Source organism: Ambystoma mexicanum, chromosome 1q (assembly GCF_040938575.1).
Source record: "Ambystoma mexicanum isolate Mex_15411 chromosome 1q, UKY_AmexF1_1, whole genome shotgun sequence".
Lineage (NCBI taxonomy): Eukaryota > Metazoa > Chordata > Amphibia > Caudata > Ambystomatidae > Ambystoma > Ambystoma mexicanum.
The window spans coordinates 1,530,072,848-1,530,094,917 of NC_090922.1; the positions used below are offsets into that span (position 1 = coordinate 1,530,072,848).

The 22,070-nt window shown below is 54.3% G+C and overlaps 1 protein-coding gene across 1 annotated transcript in view; it reads right to left on the minus strand.

Moving 5' to 3' along the window:
* LOC138551023 (prostaglandin E2 receptor EP4 subtype-like) overlaps positions 1 to 21,663 on the minus strand; it is a 35,132-nt gene extending 13,469 nt beyond the window's left edge. The window contains exon 1 of the mRNA XM_069642456.1: positions 19,326 to 21,663. Within this exon, the coding sequence (XP_069498557.1) occupies positions 19,326 to 20,177 (852 nt within the window). The 5' untranslated portion in view covers positions 20,178 to 21,663. The remainder of the gene's footprint in view (positions 1 to 19,325) is intronic.
* Positions 21,664 to 22,070: the final 407 nt, after the last annotated feature.

Here is a 22,070-nt window from a genome sequence, read left to right on the forward strand (position 1 = left end):
GAAGCACAAAGTGCATTATTGTGATAAGTGTACATAACCTTTGAATATTAATTATATAAAGACTGTGTTTTCAGTAATACAGTGTGTGGACATTCCTTTGTGGGGGGCTTGGGGATACACTGTACTTAAGAACCAGCCTGCATCACCTCCTGAGAAGCTAGGCCTTGATTGCTCGTCCATTGCTACCATAATAGAGAATCTTGGCTGGGGTCCTCTGTGCCTCTCCTCTACCATATAGAGAGCAGAAGTACAGGCACCCCCTACCGGTCTTTACAATCGGCACCCCCACTCCCTCCTTCCCTGCAGCTCTCTGGCTGGCCTCTCTTGCCCTCCTCCTACTCCCAATCGCAAGGCTAAAAACCTTGGGGTCATCTTCGACTCCACACTCTCCTATCACATCTCTGACGTCTCTAAGAAATCACACTACCAGCTGCACCTCCTAAGAGGTATTCTTCCTTTCCTCTCCTTCCCCCAGAAGCTCACTGTCTCCAGAGCCCTGGTCCTCTCAAAGCTGGACTACTGTAACAGCCTCTATCTAAATCTTCCTGCCTCAACTCTCCGCCCTCTGCAACACATCCAGAACAGGACTGCGAGACTTGTCCTTGGCCTGAAGCCCAGGTATCGTATCTCTCCAGGACTGAAATCTCTGCACTGGCTCCCAGTGGCTGCGAGAATTAAATTCAAAACCCTCTGCATTGTACACAAGGCCTTCTGCGGTCTGGGGCCGCAATACCTTCAACTCTCTCTTCCTAAATATCTTCCTTCTCGAGCTCTTCGCTCATCCGCCTCCAACTCCCTCAGGGTCAGTCGCTTCTCCAAGCAACGAGTTGGTGGCAGATCACTCTCTTCGGCAGGGGCCTCTCTCTGGAACAGCCTTCCTTCCTCCCTGACACTTGAGGAGAACCATCTCAGGTTACGGAAGCACCTCAAAACCTTCCTCTTTGCTTCTGCTTTCTCTCCCCCTCTCCCCTGCTGAACTCCCTACTGTGACTGCACTGGTTGCCTGGCCTCCCCTTCTGATCTCTGGCCCAGGCCCCTTCAATTGCCCACCTGCACTGCCCCCTGGCAACCCCTACACCGGGGGACTGTTTTCTGTACCCTTTCAGTCCCCCTACCAGCACTTACGCCTGTACTTCCTTGCACTTGCCACCAAATGGCCATTATTTATCTTATTTATTCCAATTCGCATGTACTGCACTTTCCCCTCTCCCTTCCCCCGCGCACTTTTCCTTTCCCCCCTTCCCATGCACTTGCGCGATCTGAATGACACCTGGCCTAGTAGGATCGTTGTCTGTCTTCCCCTTGTTCCCCGCTCCCTGCCTCGTCGCGCCTTGAAACACTAGTGTATAGGCGTGTTATAAATGCCATATCATATCATATCAGCTGTACTCCACTGCGCTGCTTTAGTATTCCTGGTGTGTTACTGATTGCGTCCACTTGATAATGTCTGCAAGTCACCTACCTTCATGTTCTAAGGCACTGATTTCTATGCACATGTACCTAAGAGACCAACTCGGTCAACTGTAACCTACTTAATTACACGTTCATGCAAGTTTTCATGTAACAGCGCCTCGATGCCCCAGGGCTGTAAGTGCGCTACACAACTGCAAATAAAGAAACAATGGGAGCGAGTGAGAGGAGGTAGAAAGAGACAGAGTGTGGGGGTAGGAGAGAGATAAACCGAGAGAGAGGGAGAGCAGGTGCGTGTGGGACAAGGAGAGCGAAAGAAATCGGGAGAGAGAGAAGAGACTGAAACACTTGTGTATAGGCGCGTTATAAATGCCACATCATGTCACATCACATCATATCACATCACATCATATCACATCATATCACATCACATCACATCATATCACATCACATCACATCATATCACATCACATCACATCACATCACATCACATCATATCACATCATATCACATCATATCACATCATATCACATCACATCATATCACATCACATCACATCATATCACATCACATCACATCACATCACATCACATCACATCATATCACATCATATCACATCATATCACATCATATCACATCATATCACATCACATCATATCACATCATATCACATCACATCACATCATATCACATCACATCACATCACATCATATCACATCATATCACATCATATCACATCATATCACATCACATCATATCACATCATATCACATCACATCACATCACATCACATCACATCACATCACATCATATCACATCACATCACATCACATCACATCATATCACATCATATCACATCACATCACATCATATCACATCACATCACATCACATCATATCACATCACATCACATCACATCACATCACATCACATCATATCACATCATATCACATCATATCACATCATATCACATCACATCATATCACATCATATCACATCACATCACATCATATCACATCACATCACATCACATCACATCATATCACATCATATCACATCATATCACATCATATCACATCATATCACATCACATCATATCACATCACATCACATCATATCACATCACATCACATCACATCATATCACATCACATCACATCATATCACATCACATCATATCACATCATATCACATCATATCACATCATATCACATCACATCACATCATATCACATCACATCACATCACATCATATCACATCACATCACATCACATCACATCACATCACATCATATCACATCATATCACATCATATCACATCATATCACATCACATCATATCACATCATATCACATCACATCACATCATATCACATCACATCACATCACATCACATCATATCACATCATATCACATCATATCACATCATATCACATCACATCATATCACATCACATCACATCATATCACATCACATCACATCACATCATATCACATCACATCACATCATATCACATCACATCATATCACATCATATCACATCATATCACATCATATCATATCACATCACATCATATCACATCACATCACATCATATCACATCACATCACATCACATCATATCACATCACATCACATCATATCACATCACATCACATCACATCATATCACATCATATCACATCACATCATATCACATCATATCACATCACATCATATCACATCACATCACATCACATCACATCACATCACATCACATCACATCACATCATATCACATCACATCACATCACATCATATCACATCACATCACATCATATCACATCACATCACATCACATCACATCACATCACATCATATCACATCATATCACATCACATCATATCACATCACATCATATCACATCATATCACATCACATCACATCATATCACATCACATCACATCACATCACATCATATCACATCATATCACATCATATCACATCATATCACATCATATCACATCACATCATATCACATCACATCACATCATATCACATCACATCATATCACATCATATCACATCACATCACATCATATCACATCACATCATATCACATCATATCACATCACATCACATCATATCACATCACATCATATCATAGTGCTCCTCATTTCTCATTCTGCTATCGCATTTGCCCCCCCAGAATTCTCTGGTACTCGCCCCAGGCTGCCCCTTATTGAGGGGATGGGAGGGGGGGGGGCTAATAATCAGCAACACAGGGCTTGCGGCCGCTGCACACAGCAATTATTCCTGCAGGAAAGTGCTGCGAAGCCATTTATAAAAGCTGACATTCTTATTATATTTTAATGGCCCTTTCCACCTGTCTCTTTCTTCTTTGAGACACACATGATCTCTGACCTTTGAGCATCCCAGTACGAGTTAATTTGCCATTTGTGAATGCCAAGGCGGCCGCGTGTCAGCGAATCCTCACCCTTTTATTCCCTGACCTTTTTTAAACATGCTCACATCGCTTTGTTACGCAGCACCTCTTCTAAGCACTGTAACGGCGCGAGGATGGAAGCCTGAACTGTCCCTGTCACGAACGACTGGGGCCGCTGTCCTACAAGCTGATCACAGATGCCTGAGGCTAGCACTTAACTCTCCGAGCTACCCTGGCCATCAGGTACTGTGAACCTGTGGCCAGCTCATCAGTTACTGTGCCAGACGTGGCATGCCTGCTGGCTACTGTACCAGACGTGGCATGCCTGCTGGCTACTGTGCCAGGCGTGGCAGCCCTGCTGGCTACTGTGCCAGACGTGGCATGCCTGCTGGCTACTGTGCCAGGCGTGACAGTCCTGCTGGCTACTGTGCCACACCTGGCAGGCCTGCTGGCTACTGTGCGCACACCTGGCAACCCTGCTGGCTACTGTGCCACACTTGGCAGGCCTGCTGGCTACTGTGCCAGACCTGACAGGACTGCTGGCTACTGTGCCAGACCTGGCAGCCCTGCTGGCTACTGTGCCACACCTGGCATGCCTGCTGGCTACTGTACCAGACGTGGCATGCCTGCCGGCTACTGTGTCACACCTGGCAGCCCTGCTGGCTACTGTACCAGACGTGGCATGCCTGCTGGCTACTGTGCCGTGACCTGGCAGGCATGCCGGCTACTGTGCCAGACATGGCATGCCTGCTGGCTACTGTGCCACACCTGGAAACCCTGCTGGCTACTGTGCAACACTTGGCATGCCTGCTGGCTACTGTGCCAGACGTGGCATGCCTGCTGGCTACTGTACCACACCTGGCAGCCATGCTGGCTACTGTGCCAGACGTGGCCTGCCCGCCGGCTACTGTGCCACACATGGCTTGCCCGCTGGCTACTGTGCCGTGACCTGGCATGCCTGCTGGCTACTGTGCCACACCTGCCAGGCCTGCTTGCTAATGTGCCGTGACCTGGCATGCCTGCTGGCTACTGTGCCACACCTGGCAGCCCTGTTGGCTACTGTGCCACACCTGGCGTGCCTGCTGGCTACTGTGCCAGACCTGGCAGGCCTGCTGGCTACTGTGCCACACCTGTCAGGCCTGCTGGCTACTGTGCCACACCTGGCAACCGTGCTGGCTACTGTGCCACACTTGGCATGCCTGCTGGCTACTATGCCAGACGTGGCATGCCTGCTGGCTACCGTGCCAGGAGTGACAGCCCTGCTGGCTACTGTGCCACACCTGGCAACCGTGCTGGCTACTGTGCCACACTTGGCATGCCTGCTGGCTACTGTGCCAGACGTGGCATGCCTGCTGGCTACTGTGCCAGGAGTGACAGCCCTGCTGGCTACTGTGCCACACCTGACAGGCCTGCTGGCTACTGTGCCACACCTGGCAACCCTGCTGGCTACTGTGCCACACTTGGCAGGCCTGCTGGCTAATGTGCCAGACGTGGCATGCCTGCTGGCTACTGCGCCAGACGTGGCTTGCCCGCTGGCTATTGTGCCAGGCGTGGCATGCCTGCTGGCTACTGTGCCATGAACTGACAGGCATGCCGGCTACTGTGCCAAACCTGACAGGCCTGCTGGCTACTGTGCTAGACATGGCAGCCCTGCTGGCTACTGTGCCACACCTGGCATGCCTGCTGACTACTGTACCAGACGTGGCATGCCTGCTGGCTACTGTGCCACACCTGGCAGCCCTGCCGGCTAATGTACCAGACGTGGCATGCCTGCTGGCTACTGTGCCGCACCTGGCAACCCTGCTGGCTACTGTGCCACACCTGGCATCCCTGCTGGCTACTCTGCCACACCTGGCATGCATGCTGGCTACTGTGCCACACCTGGCATCCCTGCTGGCTACTCTGCCACACCTAGCAGCCCTGCTGGCTACTGTGCAACACCTGGCAGCCCTGCTGGCTACTGTACCAGACCTGGCATGCCTGCTGGCTACTGTGCCGCACTTAGCATGCCTGCTGGCTACTCTGCCACACCTAGCAGCCCTGCTGGCTACTGTGCAACACCTGGCATGCCTGCTGGCTACTGTGCCGTGAACTGGCAGGCATGCCGGCTACTGTGCCAGACGTGGCATGCCTGCTGGCTACTGTGCCACACCTGGCAATCCTGCTGGATACTGTGCCACACTTGGCATGCCTGCTGGCTACTGCGCCAGACGTGGCATGCCTGCTGGCTACTGTACCACACCTGGTAGCCCAGCTGGCTACTGTGCCAGACGTGGCATGCCTGCTGGCTACTGTGCCACACCTGACTTGCCCGCTGGTTACTGTGCCGTGACCTGGCATGCCTGCTGGCTACTGTGCCACACCTGCCAGGCCTGCTGGCTACTGTGCCGTGACCTGGCATGCCTGCTGGCTACTGTGCCACACCTGGCAGCCCTGTTGGCTACTGTGCCACACCTGGCATGCCTGCTGGCTACTGTGACAGACATGGCATGCCTGCTGGCTACTGTGCCACACCTGGCAACCCTGCTGGCTACTGTGCCAAACTTGGCATGCCTGCTGGCTACTGTACCACACCTAGCAGCCCTGTTGGCTACTGTGCAACACCTGGCATGCCTGCTGGCTACTGTGCCGTGACCTGGCAGGCATGCCGGCTACTGTGCCAGACGTGGCATGCCTGCTGGCTACTGTACCACACCTGGCAACCCTGCTGGCTACTGTGCCACACTTGGCATGCCTGCTGGCTACTGTGCCAGACGTGGCATGCCTGTACCACACCAAGCAGCAATGCTGGCTACTGTGCCAGACGCGGCATGCCTCCTGGCTACTGTGCCACACCTGGCTTGCCTGCTGGCTACTGTTCCGTGACCTGGCATGCCTACTGGCTACTGTGCCACACCTGGCATGCCTGCTGGCTACTGTGCCACACCTGCCAGGCCTGCTGGCTACTGTGCCGTGCCCTGGCATGCCTGCTGGCTACTGTGCCACACCTGGCAGCCCTGTTGGCTACTGTGCCACACCTGGCATGCCTGCTGGATACTGTGCCAGATGTGGCATGCCTGCTGTCTACTGTGCCCGACCTGGCAGGTGTGCTGGATACTGTGCCAGACCTGGCATGCCTGCTGGCTACTGTGCCACACCTGGCAACCCTGCTGGCTACTGTGCCACACTTGGCATGCCTGATGGCTACTGTGCCAGACGTGGCATGCCCGCTGGCTACTGTGCCACACTTGGCATGCCTGCTGGCTACTGTGCAACACCTGGCATGCCTGCTGCTACTGGGCCAGATGTGGCATGCCTGCTGGCTACTGTGCCACACCTGGCTTGCCCGCTGGCTACTGTGACAGACCTGACAGGCCTGCTGGCTACTGTGCCAGACATGGCAGCCCTGCTGGCTACTGTGCCACACCTGGCATGCCTGCTAGCTACTGTACCAGACGTGGCATGGCTGCTGGCTACTGTGCCACACCTAACAGCCCTGCCGGCTCCTGTACCAGACGTGGCATGCCTGCTGGCTACTGTGCCACACCTGACAACCCTGCTGGCTACTGTGCCACACTTAGCATGCCTGCTGGCTACTCTGCCACACCTAGCAGCCCTGCTGGCTACTTTGCAACACCTGGCAACCCTGCTGACTACTGTGCCGTGAACTGGCAGGCATGCTGGCTACTGTGCCAGACGTGGCATGCCTGCTTGCTACTGTGCCACACCTGGCATGCCTGCTGGCTACTGTGCCATGAACTGGCAGGCATGCCGGCTACTGTGCCAGACATGGCATGCCTGCTGGCTACTGTGCCACACCTGGCACCCTTGCTGGCTACTGTGCCACACTTGGCATGCCTGCTGGCTACTGTGACAGACGTGGCATGCCTGCTGGCTATTGTACCACATCTGGCAGCCCTTCTGGCTACTGTGCCAGACGTGGCATGCCTGCTGGCTACTGTGCCACACCTGGCTTGCCCGCTGGCTACTGTGCCGTGACCTGGCATGCCTACTGGCTACTGTGCCACACCTGCCAGGCCTGCTGGCTACTGTGCGGTGACCTGGCATGCCTGCTGGCTACTGGGCCAGACGTGGCATGCCTGCTGGCTACTGTGCCACACCTGGCTTGCCCGCTGGCTACTGTGCCAGACCTGACAGGCCTGCTGGCTACTGTACCACACCTGGCAGCCCTGCCGGCTACTGTACCAGACGTGGCATGCCTGCTGGCTACTGTGCCACACTTGGCATGCCTGCTGGCTACTGTGCCACACCTAGCAGCCCTGCTGGCTACTGTGCAACACCTGGCATGCCTGCTGGCTACTGTGCCAGATGTGGCATGCCTGCTGGCTACTGTGCCACACCTGGCAACCCTGCTGGCTACTGTGCCACACTTGGCATGCCTGCTGGCTACTGTGCCAGACGTGGCATGCCTGCTGGCTACTGTGCCACACCTGGCAGCCATGCTGGCTACTGTGCCAGATGTGGCATGCCTGCTGGCTACTGTGCCACACCTGGCAGCCATGCTGGCTACTGTGCCACACCTGGCTTGCCCGCTGGCTACTGTGCCGTGACCTGGCATGCCTACTGGCTACTGTGCCACACCTGGCATGCCTGCTGGCCACTGTGCCACACCTGCCAGGCCTGCTGGCTACTGTGCCGTGACCTGGCATGCCTGCTGGCTACTGTGCCACACCTGGCAGCCCTGTTGGCTACTGTGCCACACCTGGCATGGCTGCTGGATACTGTGCCAGACATGGCATGCCTGCTGTCTACTGTTCCCGACCTGGCAGGTCTGCTGGATACTGTGCCAGACCTGGCATGCCGGCTGGCTACTGTGCCACACCTGCCAGGCCTGCTGGCTTCTGTGCCAGACCTAGCAGGCCTGCTGGCTACTGTGCCACACCTGCCAGGCCTGCTGGCTACTGTGCCACACCCGGCATGCCTGCTGGCTACTGTGCCAGACATGGCAGGCCTGCTGGCTACTGTGCCACACCTGCCAGGCCTGCTGGATACTGTGCCAGACGTGGCAGGCCTGCTGGCTACTGTGCCACACCCGGCAGGCCTGCTGGCTACTGTGCCACTCCTGGCAGCCCTGCTGGCTACTGTACCAGAAGTGGCATGGCAGCTGGCTACTGTACCAGAAGTGGCATGCCAGCTGGCTACTGTGCCACACCTGGCAGCCCTGCTGGCTACTGTGCCACACCTGGCATGCCTGCTGGCTACTGTGCCACACCTGGCAGCCCTGCTGGCTACTGTACCAGAAGTGGCATGTCAGCTGGCTACTGTGCCACACCTGGCAGCCCTGCTGGCTACTGTGCCACACCTGGCATGCCCGCTGGCTACTGTGCCACACCTGGCATGCCCGCTGTCTACTGTGCCACACCTGGCAACCCTGCTGGCTACTGTGCCACACGCATGTCTCCCCGCCAACACAATGAATGTAATGCTGTGCCCACACACTGCTGTGCCACAAAAGGCCTGACCGATGATTACACAGTATTCTTGAACAGAGGGCCTGTTCTCCCCGCTATGCCCATTGTTTGCTGTGCATGGAACCCCCTGTGCAGCTGCTACTCTGAGGCTAAAGACTTGCCCATCAGTTAATATCTCTGCGTGTAATGCCTCCCCATCAGTTCTGCACCCAGCAGACACAGCATCTTCTCTGTTGACTCAGCAGCACCCGCTCTGTGTGGAAGCCATAAAGTGGTGAAGCTAAGCCACTTTGCTGATATAATTTAGGGAGCCATCAAGCGTGGCAACCGCTGGGCAGTGACAGTCTATTAATCAATGTCATCTTTCTCCAAGTCCTTTCCCTCTGTGCTCTTCTCCTTTTCCTCTGTCCTCTTCTCCTGTTCCTCTGTCCTCTTCTCCTGTTCCCCTGTCCTCTTCTCCTTTTCCCCTGTCCTCTTCTCCTGTTCCCCTGTCCTCTTCTCCTTTTCCCCTGTCCTCTTCTCCTTTTCCCCTGTCCTCTTCTCCTGTTCCACTTTCCTCTTCTCATTTTCCTCTGTCCTCTTCTCCCTCCCGTTCTATAATGAATAAAGGATGGTTTGTGCTGATGTTTGAGTGTGAGTCTTACATTTGGGAGCACATTCACACTCAGTAGATATAAGCTCACTCCTCACTCCTCATACACCACTACCAAAACGTTCTTAATCATTGTGTTGGAGTTTCACACCTGAAAGCAGAGTGCTCAGTCTCATATCTTGCAGATAAATCTTCTTCATTGCTTGTGTCACCCCTCAGATTATCATCTCACTCTCCTAGTGTGAATATTACACATTGGGCCAGAGTCCTATCAGGCTTTCCAGTAAAAAATGCCATGGCAAAACACGTGCCCAGGCTGGTGGCACAAATATAGGCCAGTATGGCCACAGAAAAACACACATCACGTTATCTTTAAGCTTGATGCCAGTAAAACTGGCCATACTATCATAAGAAAATATGTACAGACAGGCTGCACCAATGTAGGCCAGTGCGGCCATGTATGCTGCCCTTTCCTTTATGCTGGTAAGGAATGCCAAGCCACAGCAAAAACTCCATAAAGACTGTCTGCACCAATGTAGGTCCCTATAGCAACGTAAGAACAATCATCCTGCTGGCTTTACCCTGGAAAGCAATAAAAAATACCATGCCACAGTAAGAAAGGTTTTTTCACGGCCATACTAACCTACATTGGTTTGCCCAGTCTGGACATCTTCAAAACATGTCAATCCAGGATATATTTATGTAGGTCAGTGATGGGCTGCACCAATGTAGGCCAGTATGGCCACATACGAACTAAATTAACATATGACCTCACCTATGTTGACTGTATAGGCATATGATAGCATTGTGGGGATAGTCGAGGCTTCTGTTTACATACAACAGCCACAACCTTAACTTTTGATTGTGCAACAAAAGGAATTGCATCGGTTCCCAACTTGTACCATCAGTGGTGCTGAGAGTCTTTTGCCCTTGGATGGATGCCTTAGAAAGTCACATCTGAAAGGTATATGAGGGCGGAAGCCCTCTATTGAGAATGAACCGGGTTTAAATAACATGGTCTATGGGACGTGTGCCACTCCGAGGGAGTACAGCCACATTTGAGCTCAATGCACCCTCAGAGAGGAGAAATACCCATGTGCATATCAGTCTGGTGCACACACTGGGCAGGTGGTGCAGTCTGACTGTGGACTCTCTTAAGTGCACGCATCCTGCTTCCGGACCCACGAGACCCCCCTCCGGCCCGGCTACTGCCCGGTGCTGGCTTCGCCCACACACTGGAGAGATTGTGCAATTCACTTTAAAGGGGAATTCGATTTCTAAAGGATTCTGTCTTTCAACGCATCATTAGAAACCTGGTTCCATCCACTTCAATACTGTGCACAGCCTTTTCAGTAGCTCGGGAATCCGGAGCCCAGGGGCCTTGGGTCAAAGTCTGTGCCTGACTGGTAAATTCATGGCATTAAATCCGACGTCACAGCGCTCTTTCCTATGGCCGCACACAGCTAGGCTAGAAGAGTTCTTTTTTATAATTGTAATTGGTTATTTATAACGCGCACGGACCCGGGGATCGAACCTGTGGCTTCCAGGGCGAGCACGTTGCCCCTGAGCTATCCTCCCCATAAGAAACATGAGACGGAACTTTGCCAAATTGAAGATTTGCAGCTTCTCTGCAACGAGTTCCTCTGTTTCTGCTCCTGCTTCACACACTTGCTTCTGAGTTGCCCCGTGTGCCCTCATCCCCAGAGAAACGACGGGGCAACAGCCCTGAGCTGCCCCCAGCGGCCCTCGCCTCTTTGCTCGGGGGAGTCAGGGCAGTTTCTAGGCAATGCAGTGCTCTAATACGCGCCCCCACCCCACTGCAGCCCCTCCCCTACATTAAAAAACCCATTGAAATACCTACAAAAGGAGGTTTTAGTAACTGGCAAGGAAAGTAATGCGAGGGGATTAGTAGAGACAGGAAAGCAGAGAACGAGAATGCTGCGTTTCTACTCCTGGTCATTATTTCACTCACATAGTCATGGTCTAAAGTGCATTTTCTTACATTTTGTTGCTGAAACTTTTTCCATTGTTGCTGCATAATCTATTTTTGCTGTCAATTAAGGGTGAAACTAGCGCCCGTCGCCCCTTCAGAAAGAAAAGGCAATGCATATGTTTTAAATCCCTTTAACCCCTTAAGTGCCAAGGACAAGTACGCTCGTCCTATTTGCGTAGACTAGCATAATAGCCTGGCAGTTATTGCAGAAACTCCGCTCAACAATTGACAACAGCACCCGGGAACAGACGCCCCGGCGCCCCACAGGTTTGTAGACTATGCATATTTAATTGTATGGTGAATGCGATCTCACAAAGACATTATGTTCTCTGTTCAAACAGCCTAACCTTTGGTCTCAGCAACCTATGCTTGTGTCACTGCTACACTATAGCCTTTGAAGCAATAGGACCAGAATCCCCTCTAGACGTGTAATGACACACTTTGGTTAAGTGTGAAGATGGGATTTGAACCTTGTTTGCAATGCAGGCCCTTGATCCCATGCCCTCCCACTTCTGGTTGGCAGTGGCATGTCGAAAGATTTCCCTGATTACATTTTAATCTACTTTATAAAGATGTCTTTAAAGTACACAAATCACATCGTACCACAACCTGACAAAGTATAAATTATTATTGAAACACGTTGAGCCAAAAACGTGTGATTATGGCTTTAGTTCCGCATCCTGGAGTGACTTGAAGACACTCAGGAAAGTAAAATGCAAAATGAGGTCACCTTTCTGTAGTCATTGAGGAGCCTTTTCCCTTCCTCTTACCTTCCTTCAGCAGGCCAATACCCTGGGGAGGGGCACAGTAAGCAATCTTCCAGAAAAGAACAAGAAAGTTAGGTGTTGTGAAAACGTGGCTGAATGCTCAAACCACAAGCAAGGCTGTCAGGACTATACTGCACGGATGATCCTTAGGAAGGGTGAAACCAGCTTTGTATTTGTCCTGACAGCCTTGCAAGTGTCTGTTTAGGGCTGATTAAGCTATCTATAAAGTCGCACTGCCCTCTTAGGCAAAGACAGTTTCCTGGAGAAAAGGGTTTGCATTTGGGATAATTTGCATACCCACAATGCCTTGCGGTTGTGGCTCAGAACTGGAGGCGAACTTCCAGCAACTGCTAGTAAGTGGTGTTGTGGAATGTGTGACTTGGCTCGAGTGTATTTTCCTATATATATATATATATATATATATATATATATATATATAGTGCCAGGCTCATTGCGCCTATTTTCTAGAAATCGGACAGACATATTTCTGTTTGGGACTAAGGGGTTCATGAGCCTTGAAATACGGTCAATTATCGCTGTTTTAATGCACTAAACGTGTATATTGCACCTTCCTGCCAACAGAGTCAGGTAGTTTTGCGAGAGAAGGGCCTCTGACGTGGCTGCCTCACATTTTCAAAGTGTAGAGTTTGGTCCAAAGCCACTACGACAGTAGGGTGGGATAATACTCTTCAGCCGCCATCACTGATCCGAGGGAAGGGCTCTAGATGCCACAAGACGTGGTGAGGGCCACGGAGAGAGGTTGGATGGTTGGATGGCCACCATCGTGCAGTAGCCACTTTCCGGGGGCTTCTAAGCGCTTTCTCAACGTGCTGCTTATGGAAGCACAGCAGAGCAGGCACAGCCCTGGCAGCCGCACACTAGCCTGCTTTTAATCACAGTAATACGTCCATCTATCATTTAAGCACTTACATTCCCATCGCCTCGGCAGGGAGTGCGGTGTAGGGTGGTATAATTAGGACTGCTCGGGAGAGGCGCGTGAAGTGCAGTGTATACAGGCAGCGTTGGTCAACGTGCCCGCTCTTGCCGGGTCCCAGATCCGGCATCAGATGTCTCCCCGGATCTCGGACTGGCCTGCCTCAGCCCTGACAGGGCTGACCGAGCTGCCAGCTTCGCCGAAAGAAGCCGGGGGCTCCGTGATCTAATCTGCGCTGTCCGCTCCCGTCGCTGGTTTCTAGGCACTCATTCTTTCTTCAGGCTGAAAGGGACCCCGCGGGAATCGATGGGCCGTGACTATCGCTGGTTCTCTGTGATCATTTCGCTTTCCGTAGGTCGCCTAACAAAAAGACTGATTTTTCCGACTGATTTTAGGCGGCTTGCAAAAAGCGTAAAAAAGACATTCACCGAGTGGTCTTTCAAATCGTTTTTTATAGTGTTTTTTTTAAAAAGGTCATTTGACCTAATACCCATCACTGGGCGGGGGCCTTCACTGTTAATAGCAGCCTTCTACATGCGGGGCACACTATTGTTTCCCAAATGCGCCTCTTACACCTTCATAGGGAATGAAAGTAATTTCCAAACTCAAAAATGCTGCTTAAACTTGACTTCACTAGTTCACTAGTATTCTTTGAAATGTGTTTCTTTTTTTGTCGGACTATGTAACTTTTGTGCCCCCACCTCTGTGTTTTATCACTGGTTATATTTATGAAGATGTTATATGCTTGTCAAACTGCTTAATCACAAATACAGGCTTCTGTTGTGCTGATCGCAGTTATTAGGAAATGAATCTGTGGGTTCCTGCGTGACACCTTTTCATTTTCACAACAGGGTAGAAATACCACCACCTGCGCCCTGAATATAAGTGAGCTACGAGCCCAACCCATGCTCTGGCCAAACACATTTTATAGCGTGAGTTTTGTAAAATCAATGGTAAAAAGTCAGGATTTAAAACACGTTTTTAATATATAACATCTCAGCAACAGTCCCTCAACCTGCTGAGCTACCCTGGTAACCTTCTACTGTAGTGCGTGTCTACAGATCCCTTAATGTACTAAACATCACTGCATCCTCAGCAGTATTTTGGGAGCACCACTGCCATGCAAGTGATTTAAAGTGGAATTGGTGTACAGTGTGGAGTTTGGAAAGAAGCAGCATGAAAGAAATTGCCCCATTTTAAAACTATTTTGAACATTTCCTTTGTGTGGAGTTCAACCGCGAGCCCCGTACCCTTGGGACTCCACCCCTCCTCCAAACTCCACCCACACACTACCCCTTGTGGGATCCCCCTTACATTGTTTCCATTTCCAGCCCTGCACTTAGCGGAAGGATGACGCTTAACAGAGTGAATGGCTTAAGCAGGGCGCAGGAAGAAGACATGTAATGAAGTGAATGGCTTCCAGGGTCAGCGACCTAGTCATTGTACCGGCAGGAGAGGGAATGAGGTGACTGGCTACACCGGGGCAACATGTTTCTCAGAGCAGATGGAGCGACTAAGGTGGTGTGAATGGCGTCAGAGGCGCAGCAGGCTACTCGTGATAAATTCAGGATGTGAGAAGGGGTGACTGGCTTTCAGAGGCCAATGGTTTATCAGTGTAGAGAGATGAACAGTGATGACATGAATGGCTTTCAGGGGCAGCATGGCACTCAGGATGTGAGAAGGGATGACTGGCTATAGAGGAGGAGAAGGTTCCTCGGAGCAGAGGGGGGAAGTCTGAGGGGCAGCATGGTTCTCGGGTGTGTGAAGGGGTGACTGGCTATAGAGGAGGAGAAGGTTCGTCGGAGCAGAGGGAGGAAGTGTGAGGGGCAGCATGGTTCTCGGGTGTGTGAAGGGGTGACTGGCTATAGAGGAGGAGAAGGTTCCTCGGAGCAGAGGGGGGAAGTCTGAGGGGCAGCATGGTTCTCAGATGTGTGAGGAGGTGACTGGCTATAGAGGAGGAGAAGGTTCCTCGGAGCAGAGGGAGGAAGTGTGAGGGGCAGCGTGGTTCTCGTGTGTATGAAGGGTGACTGGCTATAGAGGAGGAGAAGGTTCCACAGAGCAGAGGGAGGAAGTGTGAGGGGCAGCATGGTTCTCGGGTGTGTGAAGGGGTGACTGGCTATAGAGGAGGAGAAGGTTCCTCGGAGCAGAGGGGGGAAGTCTGAGGGGCAGCATGGTTCTCGGGTGTGTGAAGGGGTGACTGGCTATAGAGGAGGAGAAGGTTCCTCGGAGCAGAGGGAGGAAGTGTGAGGGGCAGCATGGTTCTCAGGTGTGTGAAATGCGACTGGCTATATAGGAGGAGAAGGTTCCTCAGAGCAGAGGGAGGAAGTGTGAGGGGCAGCGTGGTTCTCGTGTGTATGAAGGGTGACTGGCTATAGAGGAGGAGAAGGTTCCTCGGGGCAGAGGGAGGAAGTGTGAGAGGCAGCGTGGTTCTCGGGTGTGTGGATGGGTGCCAGGCTACAGAGAAGGTTCCTTGTAGCAGAGAGAGGAATTGTGAGGGGCAGCATGGTTCTCGGGTGTGTATGGGTGACTGGCTATAGAGGAGCAGAAGGTTCCTCGGAGTAGAGGGAGGAAGTGTGAGGGTCAGCATGGTTCTCGGGTTAGTGAAAGTTGACTGGCTATAGAGGAGGAGAAGGTTCCTCGGAGCAGAGGGAGGAAGTGTGAGGGTCAGCATGGTTCTCGGGTTAGTGAAAGGTGACTGGCTATAGAGGAGGAGAAGGTTCCTCGGAGCAGAGGGAGGAAGTGTGAGGGGCAGCATGGTTCTCGTGTGTGTCAAGGGTGACTGGCTATAGAGGAGGGGAAGGTTCCACAGAGCAGAGGGAGGAAGTGTGAGGGGCAGCATGGTTCTCGGGTGTGTGAAGGGGTGACTGGCTATAGAGGAGGAGAAGGTTCGTCGGAGCAGAGGGAGAAAGTGTGAGGGGCAGCATGGTTCTCCGATGTGTAGAGGGGTGACTGGCTATAGAGGAGGAGAAGGTTCCTTGGGGCAGAGGGAGGAAGTGTGAGGGGCAGCATGGTTCTCGGGTGTGTGAAAAGTGACTGGCTATAGACGAGGAGAAGGTTCCTCGGAGCAGAGGGAGGAAGTGTGAGGGGCAGCATGGTTCTCGGGTGTGTGAAAAGTGACTGGCTATAGAGGAGGAGAAGGTTCCTCGGAGCAGAGGGAGGAAGTGTGAGGGGCAGCGTGGTTCTCAGGTGTGTAGAGGGGTGCCAGGCTATAGAGCAGAAGGTTCCTCGGAGCAGAGGGAGGAAGTGTGAGGGTCAGCATGGTTCTCGGGTTAGTGAAAGGTGACTGGCTATAGAGGAGCAGAAGGTTCCTCGGAGTAGAGGGAGGAAGTGTGAGGGTCAGCATGGTTCTCGGGTTAGTGAAAGGTGACTGGCTATAGAGGAGGAGAAGGTTCCTCGGAGCAGAGGGAGGAAGTGTGAGGGGCAGCATGGTTCTCGTGTGTATGAAGGGTGACTGGCTATAGAGGAGGAGAAGGTTCCTCGGAGCAGAGGGAGGAAGTGTGTGGGGCAGCATGGTTCTCGGGTGTGTGAAGGGGTGACTGGCTATAGAGGAGGAGAAGGTTTGTCGGAGCAGAGGGAGGAAGTGTGAGGGGCAGCATGGTTCTCAGATGTGTAGAGGGGTGACTGGCTATAGAGGAGGAGAAGGTTCATCGGAGCAGAGGGAGGAAGTGTGAGGGGCAGCATGGTTCTCGGGTGTGTGAAAAGTGACTGGCTATAGAGGAGGAGAAGGTTCCTCAGAGCAGAGGGAGGAAGTGTGAGGGGCAGAGTGGTTCTTGGGTGTGTAGAGGGGTGCCAGGCTATAGAGCAGAAGGTTCCTCGGAGCAGAGGGAGGAAGTGTGAGGCGCAGCATGGTTCTCGGGTGTGTGGAAGGTGACTGGCTATACAGGAGGAGAAGGTACCTCGGAGCAGAGGGAGGAAGTGTGAGGGGCAGCATGGTTCTCGGTGTGTGGAGGGGTGACTGGCTATAGAGGAGGAGAAGGTTCCTCGGAGCAGAGGGAGGAAGCGTGAGGGGCAGCATGGTTCTCGTGTGTATGAAGGGTGACTGGCTATAGAGGAGGAGAAGGTTCCACAGAGCAGAGGGAGGAAGTGTGAGGGGCCGCGTGGTTCTCTGGTGTGTGAAGGGGTGACTGGCTATAGAGGAGGAGACGGTTTCTCGGAGTAAAGGGGGGAGTGTGAGGGGCAGCATGGTTCTCGGTGTGTGAAGAGATGACTGGCTATAGAGGAGGAGACGGTTTCTCGGAGTAGAGGGGGGAAGTGTGAGGGTCAGCATGGTTCTCGGGTTAGTGAAAGGTGACTGGCTATAGAGGAAGAGAAGGTTCCTCGGAGCAGAGGGAGGAAGTGTGAGGGGCAGCGTGGTTCTTGGGTGTGTAGAGGGGTGCCAGGCTATAGAGCAGAAGGTTCCTCGGAGCAGAGGGAGGAAGTGTGAGGGGCAGCATGGTTCTCGTGTGTGTCAAGGGTGACTGGCTATAGAGGAGGAGAAGGTTCCACAGAGCAGAGGGAGGAAGTGTGAGGGGCAGCATGGTTCTCGGGTGTGTAGGGTTGACTGGCTATAGAGGAGCAGAAGGTTCCTCGGAGTAGAGGGGGGAAGTGTGAGGGGCAGCATGGTTCTCAGATGTGTAGAGGGGTGACTGGCTATAGAGGAGGAGAAGGTTCCTCGGAGCAGAGGGAGGAAGTGTGTGGGGCAGCATGGTTCTCGGGTGTGTGAAGGGGTGACTGGCTATAGAGGAGGAGAAGGTTCGTCGGAGCAGAGGGAGGAAGTGTGAGGGGCAGCATGGTTCTCGGGTGTGTGAAGGGGTGACTGGCTATAGAGGAGGAGAAGGTTCGTCGGAGCAGAGGGAGGAAGTGTGAGGGGCAGCATGGTTCTCAGATGTGTAGAGGGGTGACTGGCTATAGAGGAGGAGAAGGTTCCTCGGAGCAGAGGGAGGAAGTGTGAGGGGCAGCATGGTTCTCGGGTGTGTGAAAAGTGACTGGCTATAGAGGAGGAGAAGGTTCCTCAGAGCAGAGGGAGGAAGTGTGAGGGGCAGCGTGGTTCTTGGGTGTGTAGAGGGGTGCCAGGCTATAGAGCAGAAGGTTCCTCGGAGCAGAGGGAGGAAGTGTGAGGGTCAGCATGGTTCTCGGGTTAGTGAAAGGTGACTGGCTATAGAGGAGGAGAAGGTTACTCAGAGCAGAGGGAGGGAGCATGAGGGGCAGCATGGTTCTCATGTGTATGAAGGGTGACTGGCTATAGAGGAGGAGAAGGTTCCTTGGAGCAGAGGGAGGAAGCGTGAGGGGCAGCATGGTTCTCGGGTTATTGAAAGGTGACTGGCTATAGAGGAGGAGAAGGTTCCTCGGAGCAGAGGGAGGAAGTGTGAGGGGCAGCATGGTTCTCGTGTGTATGAAGGGTGACTGGCTATAGAGGAGGAGAAGGTTCCTCGGAGCAGAGGGAGGAAGTGTGAGGGGCAGCATGGTTCTCATGTGTATGAAGGGTGACTGGCTATAGAGGAGCAGAAGGTTCCTTGGAGTAGAGGGAGGAAGTGTGAGGGTCAGCATGGTTCTCGGGTTAGTGAAAGGTGACTGGCTATAGAGGAGGAGAAGGTTCCTCGGAGCAGAGGGAGGAAGTGTGAGGGGCAGCATGGTTCTCGTGTGTATGAAGGGTGACTGGCTATAGAGGAGGAGAAGGTTCCTCGGAGCAGAGGGAGGAAGTGTGAGGCGCAGCATGGTTCTCGGGTGTGTGAAGGGGGACTGGCTATAGAGGAGAAGGTTCCTCGGGGCAGAGGGAGGATGTGTGATGGGGCGCGGGACTGGCTAGGACGCAGGCCACTCACCACCAGCGGGATGGAGCAGATCAGGAAGACGGCGGTCATCAGGATCAGGAGCCAGAACATCTGGATCTCGGCGGCCGAGGCGGGCGAGGGCAGGCGCGGGAAGCGGCGGCTGGCCCTGGGGGCCCCGGGGCCCGCCACCTCGGCGCGCGCCAGCCGGGCCCGCTGGCTCATGCGCACCAGGGAGGCGCAGACGGCCAGGTTGCAGAGCAGGGTGATGGCGATGAGCAGCAGCAGGACGCCCCCGTAGAGGTAGGAGTAGGCGGCCGCCAGCGGGTCGGTGGCCCGCCAGTCCAGGAAGCACCAGGTGCCCGGGAAGTGGCGCACGTGCCTGCCCAGGCCGAAGCTGGGCATGGCGCAGAGCAGCAGGCTGCCCAGGTAGGCGCCCAGCAGCGCCGCCCTGGCCAGGCCGCGGCCCGCGTGGCGGGAGTAGAAGTAGGCATGGCTGATGGCCAGGTAGCGCTCCAGGGCCATGGCGCACAGGATGCAGGTGCCCGCCGCGCCGAAGAAGAGCAGGCAGAAGGAGAAGAAGTGGCAGAGCGCGGCGCCGCCCGGCCAGCGGCGCCCCAGGTAGGTGGCGATGACCACCGGGCTGGTGCAGCAGGTGCCCAGCAGGTCCGTCAGGGCCAGGCCGCAGATCAGCGTGTAGAAGCTGCTCTCCCGCTGCTCCCGCTTGGAGGTGCGCAGCACCGCGATGGCGATCAGGTTGCCCACCACCCCCACCGAGAACATGGTGGCCGAGGTGGCCACCTGGCTGGAGCGCAGGCTCAGCGCGGGCACCGACGTGTTACTGGCCTCCGACGGGGAGGGCAGCTCCCAGGCGCTGGCGTTCAGGAGCTGGGAGCCCTGGAGCATCCTGGGGGCGGAGGGGGAGGGTGGGGGAGGGCGCTGCCCTAGCCTCAGGCCTCAGGCAGGCGGGCAGCTCTCCGCTCCACGGGCGCCCGAGCTCTGAGGGCAAGTAGCGCTTAGAAGCACTGAAGAGGTGTTAGGGGAAGTCCTGGGCAAAGGACACACCCGCAGCATCCCCACTCCACGGGGAGGGGCTCTGCTAAGGGTAGGCGGGGGAGTGGCCCCTCAGCAGAGTGCCCCAGCGCGATGCTAGCACTGCAGGGACGGGGAGAACAGAAGCGGGCACTTGAGTTAGCAGTGTCCCAGGTCCAGTCACACCGAACGAGGGGTGGAGGGTGGCTATTCAGCAGGTTATCAGTGTCCCAGGTCCAGTCACACTGCATGAGGGGTGGGTGAGCACTGCTCTGGGTGCAGAGGGTGACTCTTCAGCAGGTTAGCAGCGTCCCAGGTCCAGTCACACTGCACGAGGGGTGGGCGAGCACTGCTATGGGTGCAGAAGGTGGCTCTTCAGCAGGTTAGCAGTGTTCCAGGTCCAGTCACACTGCACGAGGGGTGGGCGAGCACTGCCATGCACGCAGGGGGTGGCTCCTCAGCAGGTTAGCAGTGTTCCAGGTCCAGTTACACTGCACGAGGGGTGGGCGAGCACTGCCATGCACGCAGGGGGTGGCTCCTCAGCAGGTTATCAGTGTCCCAGGTCCAGTCACACTGCACGAGCGTTGAGTGAGCACTGCTGTGGATGCAGAGGGTGTCTCTTCAGCAGGTTAGCAGCGTCCCAGCCAGATCCAGTCACACTGCACGAGGGGTGGGCGAGCACTGCTCTGGGTGCAGAGGGTTTCTCTTCAGCAGGTTAGCAGCGTCCCAGCCAGATCCAGTCACACTGCACGAGGGGTGGGCGAGCACTGCTCTGGGTGCAGAGGGTTTCTCTTCAGCAGGTTATCAGCGTCCCAGGTCCAGTCACACTGCACGAGGGGTGGGCGAGCACTGCTATGGGTGCAGAAGGTGGCTCTTCAGCAGGTTAGCAGTGTTCCAGGTCCAGTCACACTGCACGAGGGGTGGGCGAACACTGCCATGCACGCAGGGGGTGGCTCCTCAGCAGGTTATCAGCGTCCCAGGTCCAGTCACCCTGCACGAGGAGTGGAGGGTGAGCAGAGTAGGACACACTGCAAGGATGGGGCAGTTCACCGGTCCTGCATCCCCAGAGTCGTTGATGGCACTGCTGGGACAACTTCAGACAGGCGCCCCCACTCCCGCGCCGTGGACCCTGGACTAGGGTGGCAACAGACTCGTGGTGGCCTTTCAGTGTGGCTCGTGATAGCTTCCCCTGGTAGAGTTGCGGGCTGGCAGATGGCACTGGCCAGCCCTGTAGGACCAGGTCCGTGTGACGGTACAGGTGCAGTATCCCGAGAGCCGTGCCCCCGACCCTCTTCTAGAACAATGAGAGTCGCTGCTTGCAGCGATGCCCAGCCCCGGAGCTGATGGTACAAGCCCTGGAACTACTGATGCCCCCTGGCGGAGGTGCCCTCTTCTAAACTCTGTGCTCGTAGACTCGGCGTGTCTCCTAGCTCCTGCCCCTGTGCTGTGGGTCTGGATGGCAGTGCCCCCGTTCTTGTGCTGCGGGTACAGCTGGGGTGCTCTGGGGAGCAGTGCCCCCGCTCCTACTCATGTGCTGTGCGTCCAGCTGGGGGGAGGGGGGAGCTCTGGATGGCAGCGCCCCGCTCGTCTCCTGCAGCTCCTGCCCCTGTGCTGTGGGTACAGCGGGGGGCTCTAGGTGGCAGTGCCCCCGCGCCTGCCACTGTGCTGTGTGTCCAGTTGGGGTGCTCTGGGTGGCAGTGCCCCCGCTCCTGCAGCTCCTGCACCTGTTCTGTGGGTACAGCGGGGAGCTCTGGGTGGCAGTGCCCC